The sequence below is a fragment of the Desmodus rotundus genome, chromosome 1, assembly GCF_022682495.2.
Source record: "Desmodus rotundus isolate HL8 chromosome 1, HLdesRot8A.1, whole genome shotgun sequence".
NCBI classification, from domain to species: Eukaryota; Metazoa; Chordata; class Mammalia; order Chiroptera; family Phyllostomidae; genus Desmodus; species Desmodus rotundus.
In genome coordinates, this window is record NC_071387.1 from 98,966,242 (window position 1) to 98,988,854 (window position 22,613).

The 22,613-nt window shown below is 56.7% G+C and overlaps 2 protein-coding genes across 3 annotated transcripts; one reads left to right on the plus strand and one right to left on the minus strand.

Moving 5' to 3' along the window:
• Window positions 1-1,151: 1,151 nt before the first annotated feature.
• On the minus strand, window positions 1,152-6,401 carry PTX4 (pentraxin 4). Its single transcript, XM_024553462.3, has 3 exons — window positions 6,261-6,401; window positions 4,883-5,516; window positions 1,152-2,325 (listed from the first exon to the last, which is right to left on the minus strand). The coding sequence occupies exons 1-3, from the start codon at window positions 6,399-6,401 to the stop codon at window positions 1,685-1,687; spliced, it is 1,416 nt and encodes a 471-aa protein (XP_024409230.2). The 3' UTR covers window positions 1,152-1,684.
• A 2,668-nt stretch (window positions 6,402-9,069) lies between these two features.
• Window positions 9,070-22,528, plus strand: TELO2 (telomere maintenance 2). Of its 2 annotated transcripts, XM_024553419.4 has the most exons (21): window positions 9,070-9,413; window positions 10,138-10,473; window positions 11,416-11,693; window positions 13,247-13,315; window positions 13,610-13,757; window positions 14,098-14,200; window positions 14,447-14,515; window positions 14,656-14,797; window positions 14,877-15,013; window positions 15,543-15,622; window positions 15,842-15,943; window positions 16,278-16,366; window positions 16,586-16,677; window positions 16,956-17,072; window positions 17,197-17,268; window positions 18,335-18,499; window positions 19,008-19,099; window positions 19,763-19,862; window positions 20,006-20,070; window positions 20,313-20,428; window positions 21,544-22,528. In XM_024553419.4, exons 1-21 carry the CDS (start codon window positions 9,304-9,306, stop codon window positions 21,648-21,650), a joined length of 2,589 nt encoding a protein of 862 aa, XP_024409187.2. In that variant the 5' UTR covers window positions 9,070-9,303; the 3' UTR covers window positions 21,651-22,528. The 2 variants fall into 2 exon arrangements, 1 of the variants encoding a protein (XP_024409187.2); XR_006654461.2 differs by lacking the exons at window positions 19,008-19,099; window positions 20,313-20,428; window positions 21,544-22,528.
• The last annotated feature ends 85 nt before the right edge of the window (window positions 22,529-22,613 follow it).

Sequence of the window (22,613 nt, forward strand, 5' to 3'; positions counted from 1 at the left end):
CGTGGCCACCCAGGGGGTTTCCAGTTCTAGAATGTCTCTTCTGACCTTGACTCATGAAAGCTGGTGCTGGGGACGGCAGGAGTTGAGGGGGTGGGGGGACACTGGGCTGAGTCTTTCAGCTGAAGGCCTGGAATTGCTGGGGCCACAGAGAGCTCTGCAGGGATAGGAACCATGCTAGGGGATCCAAGGGACTAATTTAGGGCACCTCTCCCAGGGAGGGGAAGTGTGTTTGGGTCTTCAGGGGGAATTGAAAATACAGGGTTAACTTACATCACACTGACACAGTCAACTATGCCTGTTCTACTTGTCCACGTGTTTTTTACATGAGAATCAGAAATCTAAAACACAAAGTTGTCTAGTAAAAAAACTGTTGCCCAAAACACAGGAAATTATCAAGTGTTGTCAAGAGTCTGGAGAAATGGGGACCTTCATATATTGTTGGTGGGAATGTAAAAGGATGGGCCACTCTGGGAACCAGCTTGGTGGTTTTTTTGAAAGTGCAGGCTTGAATCTACCACACAATCCAGCAGTTCTACCCCTAGGTATGCACTCCAGACAAAACATATGAGTACACAAAGACTCACATGAGAATGTGTATAGCAGCTCTATTCACAATAGCCCCAAACCGGAAACAATCTGAACATTCATCAGCTGCTCAGTGGATAAACAACACGTTGCCCGTTACAGGAGAAGGTCACCTGGCCGCATGAAGGAGCCAAGCACTGACACTCATTACCACATGTGTGAACCTGGAGAACGTTTGCTGAGTGAACGAAGCCAGACGCAAAAGGGCAACTTCTGTGTGATTCTATTTATATGAAACATCCAGAGCAGGCAAATCCACAGAAACAAAAAGCAGATCAGCCGTTGCCAGAGCTGTGGAAAAGGGCTGGGGTGGAGTCAGGAGCGACCACTAATTTTTAAATGTAAATTATACCCCAAAACAGTTGCTTTAAAAGCATTGCCATCCATCGTTAATGCTTATTTCTGAACACACCGTGCTCTTTGCAAGCCCCCTTTCCTGGAGGCATACATAGCCTCAACAACCATCACAGGACCCTGAGGGAACCCCCAGGGCTCCCAGCGAATAGGGGGCTGTAGTACTGGGGGCCAGGAAATGGGTTCTCTGGCCCTTTTTATGAGGCGCTGGCACAAGAATCAACCAAAGGGAAATTTCCATAAGCCACCTTGAGAGAGCACGGTGACGGTTCACACGCTGCCTATGCAGTTTCCAGGAAAACGGAGTTCTCCATGAAGCAGCCTGGAATGTCAGCAAACCCACCCCAGAGAGGCAGAGAGGCCCTGTGGGAGTCCAGCTCTCCCATCCGGCCGGGTCGGGCCTGTTAACCTGATGTCACACTACAGACAGGGCAACTGTAAGGATGCCACTACAAGGGAAAGAATGCAATGCTTAGGGATCCCTGAGCATAGGGATCCTGTTTCTTCCCATCACCCTCTCTCCCCCTCCACGTTTCTTTGCCCCCCCCCCCAGTGGAGTGCCCTCATTCTACATTAGATGCCAGGTGTGCCTGGGCCAGGTTGGAAGCAGTGTCCTGCCTTTCCATCTCCAGTCTGGGTGGGGTCCCTCTGTGGAGTGTGCTGGGGTTGGGGATGGTTGAACAGACTGGAGACTTGCTCCTCTTGCAAGCCCAGAGCGTGACCACAGTCCCCAGGTAGTGAGGCCTCATGGACAGAGCTCCAGGCAGGTGCAATTTACCCTCTGCACAAACCCACCTATCAACATGGCATCAGCCAGCGTCAGGATGGCACCGGGCGGGAGCTCCTTCCCGGTGGCATGGTGTGAGACTTCTCTGGGGACCAGTGCACGGTCCCATATGGCTAGGCCTGCCACACTCCCCACGAAGGCCTCGGAGCCATCAAACCCACCTCCCATGATGTCTTGCTCCTGGCCCAGCACCAGGGATCCTCCGGGAGGGATCTCATAACCCTCCCTGAAGTGGGAGCCAGTGGCGACTAGCCTTCGGTCCACATGGAGCCAGTACCTACCCAGAACGGACGTCCAGATGATGCACAAGTGGTGCCACTGGCCGTCCAGTAGTGGCTGCAGGTGCAGCTCTCTGAAGGCTGGGTCTCCAATCACAAAGTGGATGGAGCCGGGGGCCAGGGAGTCCCGGCCGTGCAGCACCAGCTTGTTGTCATTCTCCTCGGTGGCATAGGAGAGGAGGGTGCCCAGGCGGCCTGAGGCTGTTCGCACCCAGCTGCAGACAGACAGGGCCCGCAGGCCTGAGAGGAAGCCGCGGCTGAGGAAGACCACATTCTCAGTGGAGGTGTTCGGGAAGATGAGTGCGGGGCCCACGTTGCAAACTAGTAACAGAGGGAGAAGAGTCAGTCCATGCACCACAAGGCAACCCAGAAACTTCCAGAAGCTTCCAGAAATATGCTGCTATAGACTTTTCCTTTGCCCCAGGCAAGTGGGCCTAAGACTCCAGCAGCTGACTTTCATCCAACTCTAACTGTGAGGGCCATGCCTCTTTATCTGACAGGAGGGAAGACTGAGAACCAGGGCAGTCATGTGCCTCGCTAAGGAGCAAGCCTGAGCCGACACCCCTCACCACCGGGGAGCCTCTGTATGAGTTTGCTATGGCTGCTGTAACAAATCTCCATAAAGTCAGTGGCTCAAAACCACACAGATTTAGTGCCCTATAGTTCTGGAGGTCTGAAGTCCAACACAAATCTCATTGGGCTACAATCGTGCTGTTGGCAGAGCTGACTCCTGGAGGCACCAGGGACAAGCCCATTCCTTCCCTCTCCAGCTTCTAGAGATGCCCACTGCCATGGCTTTAGGCCCTTCCTCCACCTTCAGAGTATATGTCCCTCAGAAGCAGAGGTCGTCACATCTCCTCTGACCGGACACTCCTGTCTCCCCCTTACAAGGACCTCTGTGACAACACTGGGCCCATGCCACAATCCAGGATCACCTGCCATCTCAAAATCACATCTGTCCTCTTTGCCACATGAGGTGACACATCCACGGGATCCAAGCACCCTGACGTGGATCTCAGGGCCATCACCCTGCCCAGCAGACTTCCTGCCAGGCCTGCCTGACAGAAGTGTTCGCGCACGTGTGTGTGTGTGTGGTGGTGGTGGGGGGGGGCTGTTGGCCTCCAGCTGCTGCACTGGTCTGAGGTTCTTATTTGCAGGCTGGGGGCAGAGCCTGGAAATACGCTTTTCTAGCCCATCATCCAACTGGATTTGAGGATGGAGGGTGTTCTGTGGCTGGCCCCAGTGCCCCTCTTCACCTTGGGGACTCCTATCATAATCCAGGGCAGTTGTCCTCAACCGGAGATGACTGTGCCCCAGGGCACATCAGCAATGTCTGCACTCAGTTCTGGCTGTCAAGCCTGCAGCTCTCCCTTTCCTGGCAGCCCTGGCGGTTTCCTAGAGTCAGCTTGTTGGTCCTGTCTTATTGGTGAGGCCGCCAGCATGCCCTGGAGGAAAGGGAGCCCTGCTTCAGATTAAGGGGCCCCGGAGGCTGCTAAACAAGACAGAGGGAGCAACCTAATCAAAGATAAAAGTTAAGGATGAACTGCCATCTACTGGGTGGAGGCGGGGGAGGCTGCTCAACACCCTACAGTGTCCGGGACAGTACTCACAACTAAGCACCGCCTGGTGCCATGTCCAGTTCCAGTACGGTCAACCATGTTGTTTGACAAAGTCCAGACATGGGGGATATGTCTTCAAAGAAGCGTATCCTGGCCTGGAGGACGTGGCATTACTTGGAATTTGCGTGTGATTTTGTTCTTTCTCTTTAATGGAATCTGCATTTTTACTGCCTTAATCATCTGGAACCTCCTGGAAATGATCACCACTCTTAGAATTGACCAGCAGCTGACACAAACAGGATATAATAAGACCAATGCGTCTCTGGTCAACAAGTCCCTGAATGTCTAAAAGTTGTTAGAGTAACAGCCCCTCCTTTACCTTGAATAGGACTATATATCAATTAGACAGCCATAGAAATAAGAAAAGCTGGTTAGCTATTAAGCATGTAGAAACAGTTATTATGAAGTTAAAGTTTATAGTACACAGAGAAACATTTACTTTTGCCCTATGAACAATTTCTGAAAATGTCTAATCGTCTGATTCATGACTCTCCTGGTTAAAATAATCTTTGTTCACTATAACTGAATCTATGAAAACTTTAGTTGAAACAATCCTTGTTTAATATAACTAAATCCATGGAAACTTACGTACTTTTCCTGGTTACCTTTGTATTAATTTTTCTGCTTAACTGATCATGCTATGCACTTATAAATGTTAATCTATGCCAGAAAAGAAAATATAAAAATCCACTTGTATTTGCAATAAACAAATCAGTGCTTCACCTGCCTCTGAGCTGTGTAGTTGCCTGATCTCCATGCGCCGACGCCTCATAGCACCTTCGGGACCCCCTGGACTCTGCTGTGGCTGGACCGCGGCAGCCTGGCCCCAAATGTCAGGAGCGCTTCAGTCGAAAACCCCTCACTTGGAAGATCAGAACTGTTTTTTCAAAGGCTCAGGGCCCTCCACGGGTGGGCATGCGCCCCACAAGGCACTGGCTGAGCCAGGGCCCTACAGAGGGCTCGTGCTGGCGATTGTCGAGGACATCGGTGGGACCCTGCCAGCCCTAATGTATTGATCACTGGCGCCAGCCAGCACGCTGTCGTGTATGCTTTCACTCCGAATGACTTCTTGGGGACCTACAGACTGGCTGTGACTTGGATGGCCCCTTTCTTCTGGGATGGGCTCTTTGGGGCATGAGGCCAGTGTCCTCTCCATACAGCCCCGGGGAGAAGGCTTTTCAGAGGGGATCAGAGGCTTAAGGAGGAGTGAGAGGGAAAGATGGAAGTGGATAAGGGAAGGGCAGGCCCAAGGTACTTACTCTCTGCTTGTGTCTCAGGGGGCCATGGCCACTGGCTGCCTTCGCCTGGGGGCTCCTGCGTCCCTTGGAGATGGCCAGCAAAGTCCTGAGGTGGGTCCCTGGGCTCAGGTGAAGCACTGAGTGCCTGCCTAACCCCTTGCAGCTTCAGGGAGCCTGGGCTTGGCAGCCGAGGCTGAGCAGGGGCCCACACCGGGGCTGTGGTTCCAGGACAAGCCACCTGAAGCCACCCCTCGAGAGCAGCCAGCCTGGTGCCCTGGCTCTGGGCAAGGTGTGTCAGGTGAGTCAGTGTGTCCTGCAGGGCCCTCACATCCAGGGCCAGGCCAGACAGGGCTTCTCTCTGTGCCTCCTGCTCCTTCCTCTCCTGGGTGTGCTGCTGGCTCCGCTCCCTCAGGGCATAACCCAAGGCCAGTAGCCTGGAGTCCACCTTCCGGCTTCTGCGTTGTGTCTTCCGCATCCAGGTCTTGAGGTGGCCCAGGTCGCTCTGCACAGCGGCATGTGACTGGTTGACCTCCAGAGCCAAGGCCTGGCTCTCCTGGGCCAAGTTCTGGAACCGGGCATCGATATTGTAGGACAGGTTGTAGTTGCTGGCGATGGCCTGCAGGTGTGTTAAGGTTGCCTCCTGGAACCTTCGAAACTGCAAGGGACACATAGCAGCCTTGGGGGCCAGGGCCCAGGAGGGTGCAGAACAAGCCTTCCCTGCCGTGCTTCTGTCGCACCTACCAGGAACCAGCCAATTACCAAGGCCAGCCCCATCCCAGCCAAGCTCAGAGAGGAGGGGGACCAGCCCTACGTCACTTGGCTGCAGTGTTGGGTAAGGGCTCCAGGCCCACAGCCTGGCCTCCTACTCTTCACCCCTGACCCTCGGGGTCCTCCCTGTGAGTGGATGGACACCGGGATGGGAGGAGTGAACCGTTTATGTGGGTCAGAGCGGGCAGTGCTGGAGGCAGGCCTATCACATGCAGGGCGCTTGGTAACTGGCTCCGAACCCACAGGCAAGTGTCTTCTCCATGACAGACCCAGGGCCTTGCCCCGTGCCCAGCACTGCTGCCCCATCTGTTCCCTGGCCCCATCCTCCCCCCACAGCGCCTGCACAGCTTTAGCTGCTGCCCGGGGGACTTCCTGCTCCTCCTGGCCTCTGACTCCCACCCAGCCCTAATGCGGTCAGAATCCCTACTTGTCTTTACAACCGGGCCCAGGAAACCTTTCTGCTGGTTTCCAGCTATAGGTGAAAATAGCATCAGCTGGTAAAAAGAACTACAAACTCCATGCCTGTGACCAGAGAGCGCTGATGCTCACTACTCCATTTCTGCAATGTCCTTCCCTCCTCTGTTGTCGGTTAAAAAAAAAATCAACTGCCCTGCAGGGTGGGAATATTTACCTGTTCCTCCAGCCTGCGGAGCCTCTCAAAAAATGGTTTTCTCTGCCCTGTAGGGCCAGCTTCCTGTGACAAAGCCCCATGCAGATAAACAAGCACAGAAATGAGGAAGAAAGACAGGGTCGTCCTTCCTGGGCAGCCCATTCCAAGACGGAAGAGAAGCAGGAGCCGCCAGCAACTTGTAGGATGCTGCTGCTTGCTCTGTGCTCCTGCCTCAACCTGTGCTCCCTCCAGCTCTCAGTGGAGGTGATTTCCTTCGACTCTGGCATGGAGTCAGGCATTTCCTGTCACTCAATGAAAGGCATTTGTCTTCCAGCCCACGGGCTCTGGAGATTTGGAGGTTCCCAAGGAGACAAGCTTAAAACAGATGCAGTGTCTTTGGAAAATAACTCTATGGGGTGGAAACCCTGTTCTCGCTGGCTCGGAGGTGGACAGTGGTGATTGTTTTAGCAGGAGCTCATGGACTCATATTCCCACCAAAAGGAAGTTAGAGCAAGACAGAGAACTTGGCTGGGGCCAGGGAGTCCTGGGATCCAAGTCTGCTGTGGGGCCCACTGTCCCACCATGTCTAGAGCATCCTGTGAGGACATCTCTCCCTTGGGCAAGACAAAGGGCATGGGATTAGAAGCCATCTTAATTTATTTTGGGGAACAGGCTGAATGGTGACGCCCCCCCAATAATGTAGGTCCAAGTCTTAACCCCTGTACTTGTGAACAGGACCTTATTTGGAAAAGGGTCTTTGCGGATGTACAGAGGTCCCCCTCCTCCATTGCTCTGTTTAGTCTCTCTTGCTTAATACGAAATCTCAGGCAAGGATCACCAGATACTTGGCAGCTTCCGACAGGAGTGACAGAAATCTGCCCAAACAGAATAGGAACCCAGGAGACAACGCAGAGGGCCAAGGAAAAGCTCAAAAAGGTTCTAATTGGTACCCTCAGAAAAACGAGGAAAGCCTTGTGTTCACAAGGCAAGAAATGGATGCTACAAAAAATGGAATATTCAGAAAGGGAGAGGTTGCTCTTGAAAAAAAAAAGCAAACTATGATTTCCCCCTCAGCTGAAAGGCAAAGTTAAAGCAACTGCCCAGAAAGTAGGGCAAAAAGACAAAGAGATGGAAAAGAAGAGGGAAAACATAACACTTGAGATCAAGCCAACAAAAATAAACTGTAGGCGTGAAACGAAAGAAAACAGGTGGAAGGAATTGTTAGGAAGACTATCCAGGAAGGTGTCGCAGCCAAGGGCATCCGCTATTTTCAAGACCCCATGCCAAAGAGCACTACGTCAAGGAAATGGCGGCTGACCCCAAGGCTCCTCTCGTCGAGTGCCAGAACACCTCGGGTGAGGAGATCTCAGAAGTGTCCAGAGAGAAAACCTGGTCACGTGGGAAGGGTTGAGACTTTCCCCAGGGAACTGTTGGCCATCTCAGCAGCAGTGCTGGCTGGCAAAGGCAGAGGAGTAAACCTTAATATTTCTGAGTGAAAATGGTTTTCATTTAGAATTGTGCAACAGGCTCAAATGTAAATTGACCTGAAGCAAAGAATAAAGGCATTTTTCAGTTATGTAAAGGCTTAAGAAATTGATCTTCTGTGCACTGATTTGTGAGAAGTTACTGAATGGACAGGAAAATAGGGGAATAAAGGATGATTGCAGTAGCTGTAGGAAGTGGAGTGAGGGCTCTCATCCAGAAGTGGACTGGGAGGAATTCCCAGAGTCCCAGGAAGGCATCATCCTCTACTCCTCACTCTCTGTCACACCCCACATCCAAACCATCTACTCCACAGAAACATCCCAGTTCAACCAATTTTCACCACCTGGCCCACACCTGTCTTTACGACAGCCGCCAGGCAGAGCTCCCCGCATCCGCGGTTGCCCCCTACCGTCCATTCTCCCAACTGCACCCAGTGTGGACGTTTTAAAATGAGAATGCCCTTACTCATTTTCTTATTCCGCCTAATTTTCCATATCAGTATTTTCCATTTGACGTATTGCTCAGATACATCAGTTCCCTCCCTGTTATGTGAGAAAGGAATTTCTCTGCTTCATTCTCTTTCCTGGAAGAATGCTTGCTGCGTGCAGCAAGCATTTAATTAACTATGTTGAATGAATAAAACGTTTCCCAGATTTCTCCACGAGGACCGTCTAGGCTAAAATGGCACTTCTCTGTGAGGTCTTCCCAGATCACTCCCCGATGCCTCCCATAGGAGCTTCTGCCAAGAAGGTACCATATCTAGATGCGCTATGCATTACGGCAGTCACTAGCTATAGGTAGCTATCGAGCCCTTGAAAAGTTGCTGGTGCGACGAAGGAACCGACTTGTGCCTTTTATTTGAATTCAGCTAATTTCCATAGCCACCTGTGGCTGGTGGTCACATGCTGAACGTACAGGTCCTATTCCAGGACCCTGTCTCATTTACACCGCTACATTCATGAATCCCCGAAGCCGTCCCCGTGGTTACTCTGCTTCCTTGTCTATAGTGCGTTTTCCTATAAGGGTCGTGGCTCCTGGAGAGCGGGGCCTTGCCCTCCAGGCAAGTGGGTCTGTGGGAATGCTCAAGTGGGAATTGTGGAGGCGCGCAACGTGGCGCCCAAGAGAGAACTGGGTCTCTGGAGCTGAAGGAGGGTTGGAGATCACGCCAGAAAGCACGGACACGAAGGTACAGGAAAAGCCGCCCAGCCTTTTCTCGCTGAAAAACTTGATCTAAGCCAATTTGGGGAGCGCGGCCCCGCCCACAGAGGGGCCACGCCCCCACAGGCCGTATCCCCGTTCCGCGCAGGCTCCGTCCCCGTCCCGCGCAGGCGCACATGCGGCCGTCCGCTCCGCGCCTCCGCCAGCTCCCTGGCTTCTCACCGAGATTCGTCACGATTGGCCAGCGGTGCTCACGGCTCCAAGAAAGTCAGCGGCAACTGCGCCCGGACCGGGGAGTCTGTGCTCCGCGGCCGCGCGCTGTGAGTCGGTTGTGGAGCTGAGCCTCGGAGGCCACAGCGAATCGGCGGCGGGTTCACAGCGACGGAGCGGGGTCCTAGCGGGCTCGCGGCCACTCTCACTCATGACGGAGCGGTTGCGCACCGCGCCTAGACCCCAGCCTTCCGCGGACGCCGTCCTCCAGCCCCGAGACCCCCTCCCATCCCACGAGGTCCCCTCCTATCACGCCACGAGGTGGGCTTCGTGCGCACGTTTGATAGGGGCGTGGGACGGACCTATCTCTGTCCTGTTAGCTGGCGTGCACGCCGCCTAGACCAGGCAGGGTCGGGAGCCACGAGACTCTTGAGAACACTCTTTGCGTCCCTAATACAGCCTTATCAAGAGGCTGGGTGCACTGGTGACAAACTGGTGCCTACATAAAGTTACTTAGTTCTGCGGGGGGCGCCCGATCCGCGATAAATACTACCTCTACATGGTTGTGGTTTGGGGAAGGGAGGGAGTATGGTAAGGCGAACCACGGATGGGTGGCGCGCCGGGGAATTGGAAGTGCGTTGACGGGTGCTTCTAGGCCATGTCTCCCAGCCTCGGAACTGTTGACATTTGGTTTGGATAGTCCTCTGTTGCGGGGGCTGTCTTGAGCATATGGAATGTTTACCAGCATCCCCGACCCCTACCGTCTTTAGCTGTGACAACTAAAGATGTTTCCAGTTACAGGCCTGTGTCCCTGGACAGATTGCCACCCTACTGTAGAGGGTGTCGTAGAGGGCCTCAGGTCCTAAAAAGGGCTCTTGGTGGAAACAGTGTAAGATGTGGGAGGGAAAGGGTACTGCTGGGTGACAGCAGGCGAAGGCGGGTGGGGGTTTCTGAGAGGACAGGAAAAATGCTTCCTTACCCAAGACTGGGCTCCATGTGGGTGCCCACGGCTCCACGCACTTCTCATGTCCTTTCCTGTCAACAGGATGGATCCAGGGCTCTCTTCAGTCCGACTCACCATCCGGGAGGCTGTTCACGCCCTTTCATCTTCTGAGGATGGGGGCTACATCTTCTCCACCCTGCGGTCCCTGAAGCGATATCTTGGAGGAACGGAGAACCCAGCCCTCCCTGAGGAGCAGGAAGAGTTTGCCAGGCTCCACTTCTCTTCCTTTCTCCGATGTCTTGTCGGCAAGCTGAGCCCAGACTGGCTGGAGCTGCTGCCCAATGGCCAGTTGGAGGAGTTGTGGGCCAGCTTCTTCCTGGAGGGCCCCGCTGACCAAGTCTTCCTGGTGCTGATGGAGGCTCTTGAGGGCACTGCTGGGTGAGTGGAGCTGGGTCTGAACACGGGGTTGCTTGTCACATCCAAAGCATAGGCATGGCCTGAGGGATTGCGAACCGATGGCAGGGCACCTGAAAATTAAAAGCAGTTTGTGTTAATCTTTGACATGGAAGGGCCCTTGCTCTCTGTCCTGCCCCTGATGTGTAGGCAGGCGAAGGGAGGAGGCAGGAGTGTTTGAGTCCCTGTGGCTGAGGCAGTGGGTTAGTTCCAGATGGAGGTGACACGGATGGAAGTACACCGGCATCCGTCACCATCGTCTCGGCGCTCTCCTTCACCCTGTGGCTCTCAGCTCTGCAGTGAGGCATCCAGACACCACAGCAAGGGACCCCTCGCTTGGAGCGGTTCCCAGATTCCACATCAGAGAGTAGCCCAGTCCTCGTGGGGACGCCTTGTTGTGGGAAAGTGGGGTTTTCAGTGGGTGCTGAAAACATCGAGCACCATGTGAGGAGCACCGCCAGAAGGGGGCGGTGGTGTCCAGCGTGGCTCCAGGGTGGCAGGCTGCCCGTGCTCCGCACGTGCGCAGGTGCTTGTGTCCCACTTCGTAGTGACATTTAATTCCCTCTCTTTCAACGCATGTGGGGGATGAAGGGGCCAATTAAGTTGCTGGGATTACCTGTTTATTTTATTAAAGATTTATTTATTTTTAGAGCGGGGAAGGGAAGGAGAAAGAGAGGGAGAGAAACATCAATGTGTGGTTGCCTTTCATGTGCCCCCTACTGGGGACCTGGCCCGAAACCCAGGCATGTGCCCTGACTGGGAATCGAACTGGCGACCCTTTGGCTCGTAGGCTGGCACTCAATCCACTGAGCCACCCCAGCCAGGGAAGATGACCTGTTTAATAACAATGTTACTACGCCTTTTGGCCAAGGATGCTAAGGATGGAGGGGCTTGGGTCTCTGCCCGTCACACCTGCTCTTGGTTCAGTCCCAGTTTCCGTCTGATGAAGATGGCGCGGCTGCTGGCCCGGTTCCTGAGCGAGGGCAGGATGGCTGCTGTCCTGGAGGGGCAGTGTCGGCAGCAGACGGAGCTGGCCTTTCCTCTGCTCCAGGAGACGCTCCTAATCAAGGTGGTGGGCTTGCCCGACCGCTTGGGCAACTGTCTGCAACAGGAGAACCTGGCTGAGTTCTTCCCTCAGAACTACTTCCCGCTGCTTGGGGAGGAGGCCATGCGGGTGCTGCAGGTGGTCGTGGACTCTCTCCGAGGTGAGGGCCCGGCACATGTCCTCTTCCAATCGTTTCTTCAGGTTGCCCTCCCCTCCATCTCTGCCTGGCCTTAGGGCATTTTGCAGTTTCTGGGGGGTGCCCTTGGTAGGTCAGAAGTTGTCTCCCCTTTGGGGCGGTATTGACCCAAACGATAAAGTTTCACCCACTTCTCAGCTGTTGACCTTGGAGGTGGAGCTGACTTGGTTGCTTCAGTTCTCGGGTGGATACTGGTGAAGTCAGCCAGATGGCGCTGCTCACTGCTGGGCCCTTACTCAGTGTCAGCGGGAAGGTCCCCAGTCTGAAAGGTGGAATTCTTAGTGTGACGAGGTTCATGTCACTTGGCTATTGGAGAGAGCATGCTTGTCCTTGTTGGCTTGGGTCTGTCTCAGTGTCTTTGTTACTGGTCGTCTGGGTGCCTGGAGGGGCGCTGTGGGAGCAGCTCCTTGCTCGCCCTCTCATCACAGTCTGAAGCGTCAGCTGTGGGGCAGGTGTCCTTCCTGGGAGTGCTCGGTGCCCCAGCAGCTGAGGTGGTGGGGCTCAGGTCAGGTTGGGCGCGCTGGGGGCCCTTCACACCTGCTGTTTCGTGGAGTCCCGGGACCCTCCTCTGGGGAGGCACCGTCACTGTCTAGGGGGAGAGACCCACAGCCAGGTGAGGTGCCTGCATTTACCTCGCAGGGGCTTCCAGCCCCACCCGCTGCTCTTTGCTGGGTGACGCCACTGGGGTGTGCTGCAGGCATCCAGAGAGCGTGCAGTGTGCCTCACCGTACGGTGGCCGGGCAGACTCCCCTTCCTCAGGTCACAGACACCACACCCCATCGTTTGCAGTGTGCACGGGTCCTGTCCACGTCCTGTCGGCCTCCCTCATCCCAGCCCTGCCACTGGAGCGAGCACCGCCCACCCTCCCCTTGTTCCCGTGCCCTCATTCCCGCCCTTCCTCCCTCTGGGTGGCTCAGCGCCCCACCTGCCCCCACGAGTAGCTGACCGCTGTGGCCAGACCCCTCTCGGAGCTCTTCTCTTGGCACTATCATACTTGTTCCTCCTTCAGGGGTTCATTGTGATGATTAAGTGGGTGAATGTGTGTAAGACTTTTTTACACACATATATATGTGTAAAATATACGTATTCTTGTGTGTATATTTTTTGGGTGAGGGTTTAATATATATGCATGTGTGGGTGTACATATACATATACATACATGTTTCATTGGTTTTGAGAGAGAGGCAGACAGACATCAATATGAGAGAGAAACATCGATTGGTTGCATCTTGTATGTGCCCTGACTTGGGGATCGAACTTGCAACCTTTTGGTCTATGGGACGGCACTGCAACCAACTGAGCCACACGGCCGGAGCTACCTGTAAACACTTGTTGTGCTGCCTCTTCTAGTTAGAAACGATCCTATTAAGATTACGGTTCAATTAGATTGAGTCAGTTGGCATTGGTACAACATGAAGCCCACCGCCCAGGAGTGAGGTTTGTCCCCACTCGTCTGCTGGTCTTTGATGGCCTTAACTCTGCCCTCCTTTAAAATCTCCGTTTCCTTCCTGTCCCAGGTGGCTTGGACTGTTCTGTCTCCTTCGTGTCTCAAGTCCTCGGGAAAGCCTGTGTCCACGGGAGGCAGAGTGAGTGTTTCCTGTCTGGGGAGAAGCCGCAGCATGTCCTGGCCTTCTCCCCCTCCCTCCTAGTGGCTGTCCTGTGAGGAGGTGGGCAGCCTGTGTCCCTGGTGGAGGGTGGATTGCTGTGTGTCCTGAAACAGCAATGGTCCCCTTGCTTGGGCCTGGCCGTGGGTGGCCTGACGTCAGCTGTCCAGGCTCCTTGGCGGGGCCTTGGCTGTGCAACTGGTGGGTGTGTGGGCTGCAGACACTGGACGCCCCATGATCCTGGGCTCAGGGCCTTCTCCCTTTGCTTTCCCTCAGAGGAGATCCTGGGCGTGCTGGTGCCCAGGCTGACGGCACTCACCGAGGGCAGCTGCCTCTGGCAGCGGGTCTGTTGGCGCCTGGTGGAATGCGTGCCAGACCGGGCCTTGGAGGCTGTGCTGACAGGGCTTGTAGAGGCTGCCCCTGGGTAAGAAGCAAGGCATCCTTTTGCTGCAAGCAGGTGGACGGTGGGGATCTAGGTGACATCTTTCCTGCCATCCCTTTGTATGTAGTTGGTCTCTGGCGCTTCGCAGGAAAGGCTGGCTACCCCCTGCTCTAGGTGAAGTACTTAACCTCAGACTTAGTCAGCGAAGGGAAGGGATGTCCTCTTGCCTTGAGGTGCTGGGCTCTCCCTGGTTTCCACGTCTGTCAGGAAGAGGGAGAATCAGGACCCACCCAGAGCTGAGACGCTCCCCGGGCTCCCTGTGGTTAGTGCGGATCCAGCCTGATACATTGAGATTCCTTCTCCCCTCACCTGTGCCTCCCAGGCCTGAAGTCCTCTCTCGACTGCTGGGGAACCTGGTGATGAAGAGTAAGAAGGCCCAGTTTGTGATGACCCAAAAGCTTCTGTTCCTGCAGTACAGATACTCGGTGAGAGTGCCAGCAAGGGGGTGGGCCCGGGGCCGCCTCAGGTCCCAGAGACATGACTGTAGCAAGTGTGGCTGGAGCAGTATTCCGTTGCCTGGGAAACATTGCTGTCCTTCAGCCAGACCTGTTCCCGCTGCAGGGCTCCTGGGCAGATAGCCCTTGGCCCACTTGGCTCCGCTGGCCAGGCAGGGGGCAGGTGGGCAGCATCTGCCTGGCGGACAGTGACGAGATGCCTGGCCTCTCTTGCAGACGCCTGTGCTGCAGAGCCTGCTGGGGTACCTGGCCATGGACAGCCAACGGCGCCCGCTCCTTGTAAAGGTAGGTCCTGTCTGGCCCTCAGTCCCTGCAGTGTCCCAGGACCACCTTCTGGTGGGACAGGGAGTGAGCACCTTCCCGCCTGGGATGGAGGGGAGGTAGGTGGGGCTGTCCGACCAGGCCAGGGCTGTGTTGCCCACCAGGTCCTGAAGGAGCTTCTAGAGATGTGGGGCAGCAGCAGCGCCGTCCGCCATACCCCCCTGCCACAGCAGCACTACATCAGCAAGGCTGTCCTCATCTGCTTGACACACTTGAGGGACACGGAGCTCCAGGACAGCCGAGACGGTGAGCAGGTGGTGCGGGCACCCTGTCCTCACCCCCGTCCCCGTGCGCATGCTCAGTGTGCATGTGCCGGTGCTTCCAGAGTTGCTGGCCAGTCTAATGGCAGGAGTGAGGTGCCGCCTGGACAGCAGTCTGCCTGCTGTGCGCCGCCTGGGCATGATTGTGGCTGAGGTGGTTAGCGCCCGGATCCACCCTGAGGGGCCTCCCCTGAAGTTCCAGGTGAGCAGAGCTGTGCCCGTGTGGTCTCCCCAAGCTGCTGTCTCTCCAGCCCTGATGTCACCTCACCTTCCTGGTCCGTGGTCATGGAGCATCTCTCTGGTGGTGTTGAGTCGACCTCAGCAGCCCTGCTGAGGGTTCATGGCTCAGAGGGGAGTGGAGGTGGAGTCCCTCAGCTGTGCTCAAGCAGGTCCCCAAAGTGTGTCCTGGGTGTTTAACTCTTAGACCATGCTAGGGGTCCCCTCCTCTCCATCTGCTGAGCCCTCTGGGACGTCCTCAGGGGCATTGCCACGTTTGCTGTATCCCAGGGGATTCTCAGATCCCTCAGGAGACCCCCCAGGTGTGACCCTTCAGCACACCCAGCGCTGCCTTCTGCCAAGGTAGAGGCTTAGAAAGTTGCTCTTGAAAGGCTCTGGCTGTCAGAGGCTGGAGGCGTACAGACTGGGGCTGCCGTGGGGAAGGCCTCGAGGGGCCCTGGCTCTGATGCCCCTGCTGGTCACGTCCCAGCTGACCCCAGGTCTTTGGGCTGCAGTATGAAGAGGATGAACTGAGCTGCGAGATGCGGGCCCTGGCCACCCCCCAACCTGCCGCTGGCAGCCCCTTGGAGGAAGGGTGAGGTACCCCCACCCTGAGCTCTGGGCATGGTGGGCCAGGCGGGGGCGCTTCCTGCACGCATGTTAGACTCTGTCTCGCCATCCTGGACTTGTGTTGCTGAGACAGAAGCTAGGAAGACGAGGGTGGGGTGGAAGGAGCGTTCCCTTGGGAAGCATACGTTTGGGACCAGAAACTTGTAAGAGTGTTCCTGAAGGGTTCTTCCTCGTTTCCCAAAAGCCCATCTGTTGCTGCAGTCGCTGCAGAGACCCCTGACAAACAGACTCTAGACGGCGGCATCCCCCAGGTCCGTCCAGAGGGCTCTGACCCTGAGCCTGACAGGTAGGGCGGAGACCTCGGGTGGGAAGGCACTGGGGCCCCGGGCTGTCCCGTGCTGGTGTCAGAGCCCCCGAGGTGAACTCAAGGGCCGATGGTCAGCCTACAAGCCCACGCTGGCTCTGCGCTCTCTCCAGTCTGTCTTCCCATGTGAAAACCAACACGCAGGGCTCAGCTTCGGCGCAGCCTTAGCCTGTCAGCCGTTCCTGAGGATTCAGGGACTGGCTCAGGAGCTTGTCCTGGTTGTAGAGGGTGTCCAACCTCAGCTCTCAGGAGCTCCCTCCCTGCCTGTGGTCTGCTCCTCGGTGACCAGCAGGCTCCTCATGTCTGTGCTCCACAGCGATGATGAGTTTGTCCCCTACGACATGTCAGGGGACCAGGAGCTGAAGAGCAGCAAGGTGCCCAAGTACGTCCGGGACTGTATCGAAGGTGAGTCCCTGCACACGGCCCGGGCCGTTGCTGAGCGCCCTGTCCTGAGACTCAGCCCTGAGCACGGCCCTGCCCTGGGGCAGCTGGGCTGTGGGACCTGTTCATATTCTGGGGGTTCACTTGCCTTCTTCTGCTCAGGGCCCAGACCCTGGCTGCCAGTTCTGCTGTGGTCAAGGTCAGGGCCTAGGATTGATGGAGGCCTATCTGGGTTCTCCACAGCCCTGACCACGTCTGAGGACTGGGAGTACTGGGAGGCGGCCCTGCGGGCCCTTGAGGGCCTGGTCTTCAGGAGCCCAGCTGCCACTCGGGAGGTGAGTGGGTAGAGGGGCTGGGCTGTCTGGGTCGTGGGAGGTGGGCGATGTCCTAGGAGGAACATGGGGCCTGAGGAGCCTGGTCTGGCTCATGTTGTATGGTTTGGTGGCTCTGTGTCCCCCTAGGAGGCCTGTGTGTGGGGTCTACTGGGATGGGAGGTGGGGGACACATAGTCCTGGGCTCTCGGAGATGTGTCCCTTCCTTTGTAAAGAGACCCAAGGACTGCGGGGGGCTGGGGCAGGGCGGGGGCTGAAGACACCCTGATTGCCGTGTGCAGGTGAGCGTGGAGCTGGCCAAGGTTTTGCTGCACCTGGAGGAGAAGACGAGTGTGGTGGGATTTGAGGGGCTGCGCCAGAGAGCCCTGGTGGCTGTCACAGTCACAGACCCGGCCCGGGTGAGTCCCGGAGGCTGGCATCCCGGAGTCTGTGGGATGCCAAGTTCATGCTCCTCGGTTTGTGTCTGTGTTGGGCCCTACCTGCAGGGTCGTGACCCCTCCACCTCTCCTCTGCCGGGCTTAGGTGGCGGAGTATCTGACCTCACAGTTCTACGCTGTCAACTACAGCCTCAGGCAGCGCATGGACATCCTGGACGTGAGTGACCTGGGGTTCCTGTCCCAATTGTGAGCCCAAGCTGCCCCCACGGGGAAGGGGCCAGGCCTGGCACAAAGCCAGGGAGCAGATGTTTGCCAAGATCTATGTGGGCAGGACCAGAGGCCTCCTGAATACCTTGTCACTGGGACCAGCATCTGTCTGGTAAAAAGAAAGGGAATCCTGACACCTGCGACAATGTGGATGAGTGTGGAGAATGTTGTGCTAGGTGAAGGGAGCCAGACACAGAAACACAAGTACTGCGCGGTCCCACTCACACGAGGCCCCCAGGGGATTACCCTGTCAGAGACAGAGCAAGGTGGCAGCGGCTCGGACAGGGCGGGGCGGAGGCTTGCCAGGGGAAGCCAAAGTCCTGGAGGTGGTGGTGGTGGTGGCGGCGGCTGCACAGCAGCGTGCGTGGCGTCACGGTGGTTAAGGTGGTGCAATGTCACGTGTATTCTGCTAGATTAAAGCAAAGACTAAGACAACACCAAAAAAATTCACCGTTTTAGTGGTTGTGACTCAGTGGCGTGTGGCACATTCACGACGCTGTGTGACCATCACATCTGTCTACTGTCAGAAGATCTTGCATCATCCTGAGAAGACAGCCTGCGAGCACTCACTCCCCCGCAAGCCCCGTAACCACCAGTCCACTCTTGGTCTCTGTGGGTTTGCCTGTTCCGGTGCTTCCTAGAAGGGATGTCATACTTGCGGCCACCTAGGTCCGGCTTCTCTACTACTTTCAGGGCACATCCACTTGTAGCCTTCGTTAACTTTTCCTGTGAGGCAGGGGGTAGGATCGGACGAGCTTTGGGAAGAGAAGTGACCCAGGCAAGGGGAGTGGAGGTGCTGGCTGGTCACCAGGAAGCATGCCCACCTTTCCCTCCTGTCCCTCCACAAAACGAAGTCACGCCGAGATACTGGGAACTGACTGCGTGGCTCCCTGGACCTCCCTCTCAAAGACAGCAAGAGCTGCTGGTGTGGACGGGAAGCTCAGTTTACCTTAATCTAGAGAATGTTATCATTTCCTAGATTGACGGCAGCCGCCCTGGGTCTTTATCTCCTCCAGGTCCTGACTCTGGCAGCCCAGGAGCTGTCTCGGCCTGGGCGCCTCGGGAAGGCCCCGCAGTGTGGCTCCCTGGGCCCCACCTGCCAAGCCAGCTGTGCTGTGGCTCCCACCTGGCGAGCAGTGGTGGATGAGAGGGTCAGAAGGAAGACCCGGCGCTTCTCGAAGGTCAGCCAGGATGTGGGTCAGGTCCTCCTGGGTAGGGACTTAGGGCAGGCTGGCTGAGTGGGTAGCTGCCTCCAGGCCCTGTCTGTGTGGAGGGGGCCACTGCAGTGCTGATTTTCTGTGAAGGCAGAGTTTTTGGCACAAACTAAGTGGCGTGACGTGGTGTAGGGCATCAACGTGAACTGGTTCTAAGAAATGAATACAGAATTGGTGTGAAAAAAAGCCCCCCAAATTCTCATCAACAGCAGGTGACCCGGTATGGGCTGTGTTGTCAGGGGTCCTGCCTAGGCTAGGACTGACCTTGCCCCCAGGAACATTTGACCACGCCTGGAGACATTCTTGGTTGTCACGGGGATGGGTGCTACTGGCACCCAGCCGGTGGGGTCCAGGGAGCTGCTTACCCTCCCACGGCACGCAGGCCGGCCCTGCCCTCCGGGAGAAAGTCCTTCAGGGGGGAGGGAGGCTGCGCTCCACGCCCGGCACGGCACCCCGTGAACACTGTGTTTGGCAGGGCTCTCCCAGGCAGGCACCGGCTGGCAGCCCCAACGAATTCAACTCAGTGGCTGGCTACTTCTTCTTCCCCCTCATTCAGGGTTTTGACAGGTGAGTGGGAAGCCTGTGATTCGGGGAACATGAGCCCAGGATACCTCCGAGGGCAGGAGGCTTCCCAGGTGGGGTTTGAACTGGGGCTTCGGGCGGCAGCAGGATCACGACTTCAGCCGTGGTTGTTCACGGCTTAAATTAAGTGACGTGGTAAGGGCGTTAGGTGCCACATTTTCTGTCACAGATGTCAGGTTTGTGGTGGGGCCAGAGTCTGGCTGTGGTGCTTCGATGCTGCAGGTGCTCTGCCCACCCCTCCTTTGCCTTTTGCCTTCGTGTCCAGCCTCAGCCTGAGTGGGCTGTTGACATCCCCTTGGCCACCGCCACACGGGGAGCGATGCCCTGGTGATGGTGGGGGCGGCCAGGGACTGGAGCCGTTCCCTTTGGAGGCCGGGCTGGAGGCTGCTGCCTTTGCTGGAGGTGGCCCTGCAGGGGGCGGCCTTGCTTCCCTCAAGTACCACAGCCCCCCCTTCCCACCCAGGCCCTGGCTTGTGCCAGACAGCCTTGCAGAGTGCCTGGGTGTCTTTCCAACACCTTCTCCTTAAGCCTCTGGGTGCCACATGGGGACAGGCAGCGAGGGGCAGCATCCGAGGCAGGGGTGTCCGTTGGTGGCCCAGGAGTTGGCAGAGTGCCAGACCTGTGCTGGTCACTTGATCTGTTTTGTAGGCCTCTGGTGACCTTTGACCTTTTGGGAGATGACCAATTGGTTCTTGGAAGACTGGCCCACACCTTAGGGGCTCTGATGTACCTGGCTGTGAATACCACGGTGAGCTGGGAGATGGCAGCTGACAGCCCCCACTTTGCCTGGAGTGTCCACCTGTGGTCTGCCCTTCCTGTATTCCTCACCTTGGCCCCAGGTGGGGACTGCTGGGTGCTGGGACTCCTGCCCACTGGCCCCTGTTGTTTCAGGTGGCTGTGCCAATGGGCAAGGCTCTGCTGGAGTTCGTGTGGGCCCTTCGCCTCCACGGTGACACGTGAGTGGCCAGTGGGGCTGAGGGCAGTGGCCCCATGTGAACATAGTGTGAGGAAGGGGTGTGAGGCCTGGAGAGTGGATATTGGGATGCTGGTAGCGGCTTCTCCCGGCGCTAAGAAGGAAGGGGACCAGGCAGGCCAGCCATGCTTTTGTTGCTGAGTGGCTGCGTGCTCAGAGGAAAATCAGGGTCTCCATGGCTGGACTGTGGCTCTGCGCGGCTCAGCCCTCCACCTTGCCCAGCAGCTACGTGCGCCGGGGCTTGCTGTTTGCCGTCTCCTCCGTTCTCCTCAGCGTTCCAGCCGAGCGACTGTTGGCAGACCTGCCCGATGAGCTGCTGGAGGCGCGGTCTTGGTTGGCAGGTGAGGATGCAGCGTCAGGCCACGGCAGCGAGGGGGGGAGGAGGCTGCTGCAGCTGCAGGAAGGTTCCCATGGCCGTCGGGGGCATGGGACATCCTGGAGATTCCTAGAGCTGAGCGAGTCCCGGCCCACGGCCCAGTGTGAGTGTTGTGTCCCTCCTCATCTGTACACTAAGTGTCCCCCAGTGTGGGGATGGGAACATGGCTGTTGTTGGGGTCACTTTGGGGAGTCCCGCCGAGGGACCTGAGAGAAGGTGCCCTGATGTGTGAAATGGCATCTGTATTAATTCTGGAAAATGCCAACTCTTCAGAAAGGTTACAAGATGCATAAAGCGAGCACCCTGTGCCCTCACCACATTTGCTATTTGCATTTTGCCGCATTTTGTCTCCGTCTGGCTCACCTACTCATTCTTTTTAAAGAGTCCATTGTGAGCAGTACGGCCTCCCACTTGTGGCCCTCAGCCAGCACGCCCACTGCTCCGCTGGGGCTCAGGGTTGGGGCAGGCCGTGTATCTGTGGCCACACTGGAAGGCCCAGTGGTGCAACAACAGCCTTTTGTCCTTTCTGCCGGATCCCAGGTCCCACCAAGGACCTGTCCTGTGTCCCCAGTGTCTTTCGTGCTGCTGGTCGGTGTGTGGGTTTCTCTGATTCCGTCTCGTTACGTGTGTGCCAGGGTGGTTCCAGATGATGCTGGGTCTTTCTCAAGGTCACAGGCACGAGGCATCCAGCCTCGTCCCAGGATGGGCCCCATCGTTTTGGGCTCCTTCCCTGGGGAGAAAGCTGCACCCTTGGAGTGACTCTTTGGAGGGACATGTGTTCACTCCCCTCAGCTGCCACCCCCCCCCCCCCCCCCCCCCCCCCCGCCGCTGGAGTTCCTGGTGGAGGGGAGTATCACCCTTGTGCAGGCATGGGCCTTTGCTGGCCTAAGGTGTTTCTCTCACCAGGGACCTTAGCAAGAGGGTGATGGGGCCGCAGGCCTGAAACCCAGGGTACCTGGCTGTGCCAGGCCCCTGTGGGGGTTCCTTCAGGGAGATTTCAGTGGAACAGAACTGGAGAGCACTGGCTTATTCAGCACCACGTAGTGCTGCCTGTGTTGTTTTCATTTTCGTCTTCTGCAGATGAGGCCGAGAAGGACCCAGATGAAGACTGCAGGATGCTGGCCGTGAAGGCACTGCTACTTCTTGAGAAACTCAAAGACAAGCTCCTTCCACTACCTTCTCCTTAGTCCCTTGCTACCATTCCTGCTGGAGGAAGGGAAAGTGGGAGAGCTGAGCACAAGGCCTGAGGAGCCGGGCCGACCCATGGGCTTGCGGTGTGGCCACTTGAGGGACGGGCCATGTACCTGGTACCGAGTGAACAGGCAGGAAGGCGTGCCGCGCTGCTGCTCACAGCGCAGAAGGTCTGAGCGCTCAGCTGAAAGTCCACGCCAGGGCCTCTGGGTGCTGCCCCCAGCAACAGGGCACCCTGAACACTGGGGCGGGGGGTTTCAATGAGGGACTCGGGGCAGGCTCTGTGGGCAGCTGCAGGGGAGGAGGGAGGGTGCTGCTGCTCAGGGCTTGGATGTGTTCCAGTGGGAGCTGCCGAGATGGGCAGAGCAGTGGGCTGCGGGCCCCTGTGGGCTTAGTATTGTGTCCCCAACCCCTTCCCTCACCTAAGGCGATGTTAAAAAAAAACAAAACAAGAGCACAGTAAGAATAAAAAGGAGCTTCAGGTGCTCAAACCCATGGTTTGTGGTCCTCACTGCTCAGGCAGGGACCTCAGTGCCTCGACAAGCCCTCCGGGGGGGGGCGTGAAAACGTGGGCAGGACAGGAAACAGGGCAGGAAAGGGCCACAGACCTCTGAGGAAATAAAATTTATTAGGAGAGTTTCAGCAGCTGGTGGGTGGTGCCCGAGCTCACCCACCCCTCACTATACATTGGTGCCAGCTCCTCCCTCACACTGGGAGCTGTGGCAGAAAGGGCACAGGCTGCCTCCCAGAGAGAACCACCCACCGGCTACTCTGGTGTCCCCTCAGGGATGGCCCTGAGGTCAGGAATGGTATGTCCTGCTGAAAAATGTCAGCAAGCTACTTGGGTGCTGGGATGAGGCACAGTGAATAAACTAACGTCCTCAGTTTGTGAAGTTCCAGAAACTCCTTAGGCTTTACAGTCTGTACTTGGAGAAAGCCATGGGGAAAACGAACCAACT

What these genes read in the sequence shown, in the direction of transcription:
- PTX4 (XM_024553462.3), bottom strand. Translation starts at nt 6,401, where the DNA reads ATGGGCTGCCCAGGAAGGACGACCCTGTCTTTCTTCCTCATTTCTGTG. An exon ending in TCCGCAGGCTGGAGGAACAG is followed by an intron (nt 5,517 to 6,260) that starts GTAAATATTCCC and finishes TGTCCCTTGCAG; the next exon opens with TTTCGAAGGTTCCAGGAGGC. An exon ending in CCCTGAGACACAAGCAGAGA is followed by an intron (nt 2,326 to 4,882) that starts GTAAGTACCTTG and finishes CTCTGTTACTAG; the next exon opens with TTTGCAACGTGGGCCCCGCA.
- TELO2 (XM_024553419.4), top strand. Translation starts at nt 9,304, where the DNA reads ATGACGGAGCGGTTGCGCACCGCGCCTAGACCCCAGCCTTCCGCGGAC. An exon ending in GGCGCCCGCTCCTTGTAAAG is followed by an intron (nt 14,516 to 14,655) that starts GTAGGTCCTGTC and finishes GTTGCCCACCAG; the next exon opens with GTCCTGAAGGAGCTTCTAGA. An exon ending in CTCATTCAGGGTTTTGACAG is followed by an intron (nt 19,100 to 19,762) that starts GTGAGTGGGAAG and finishes TCTGTTTTGTAG; the next exon opens with GCCTCTGGTGACCTTTGACC.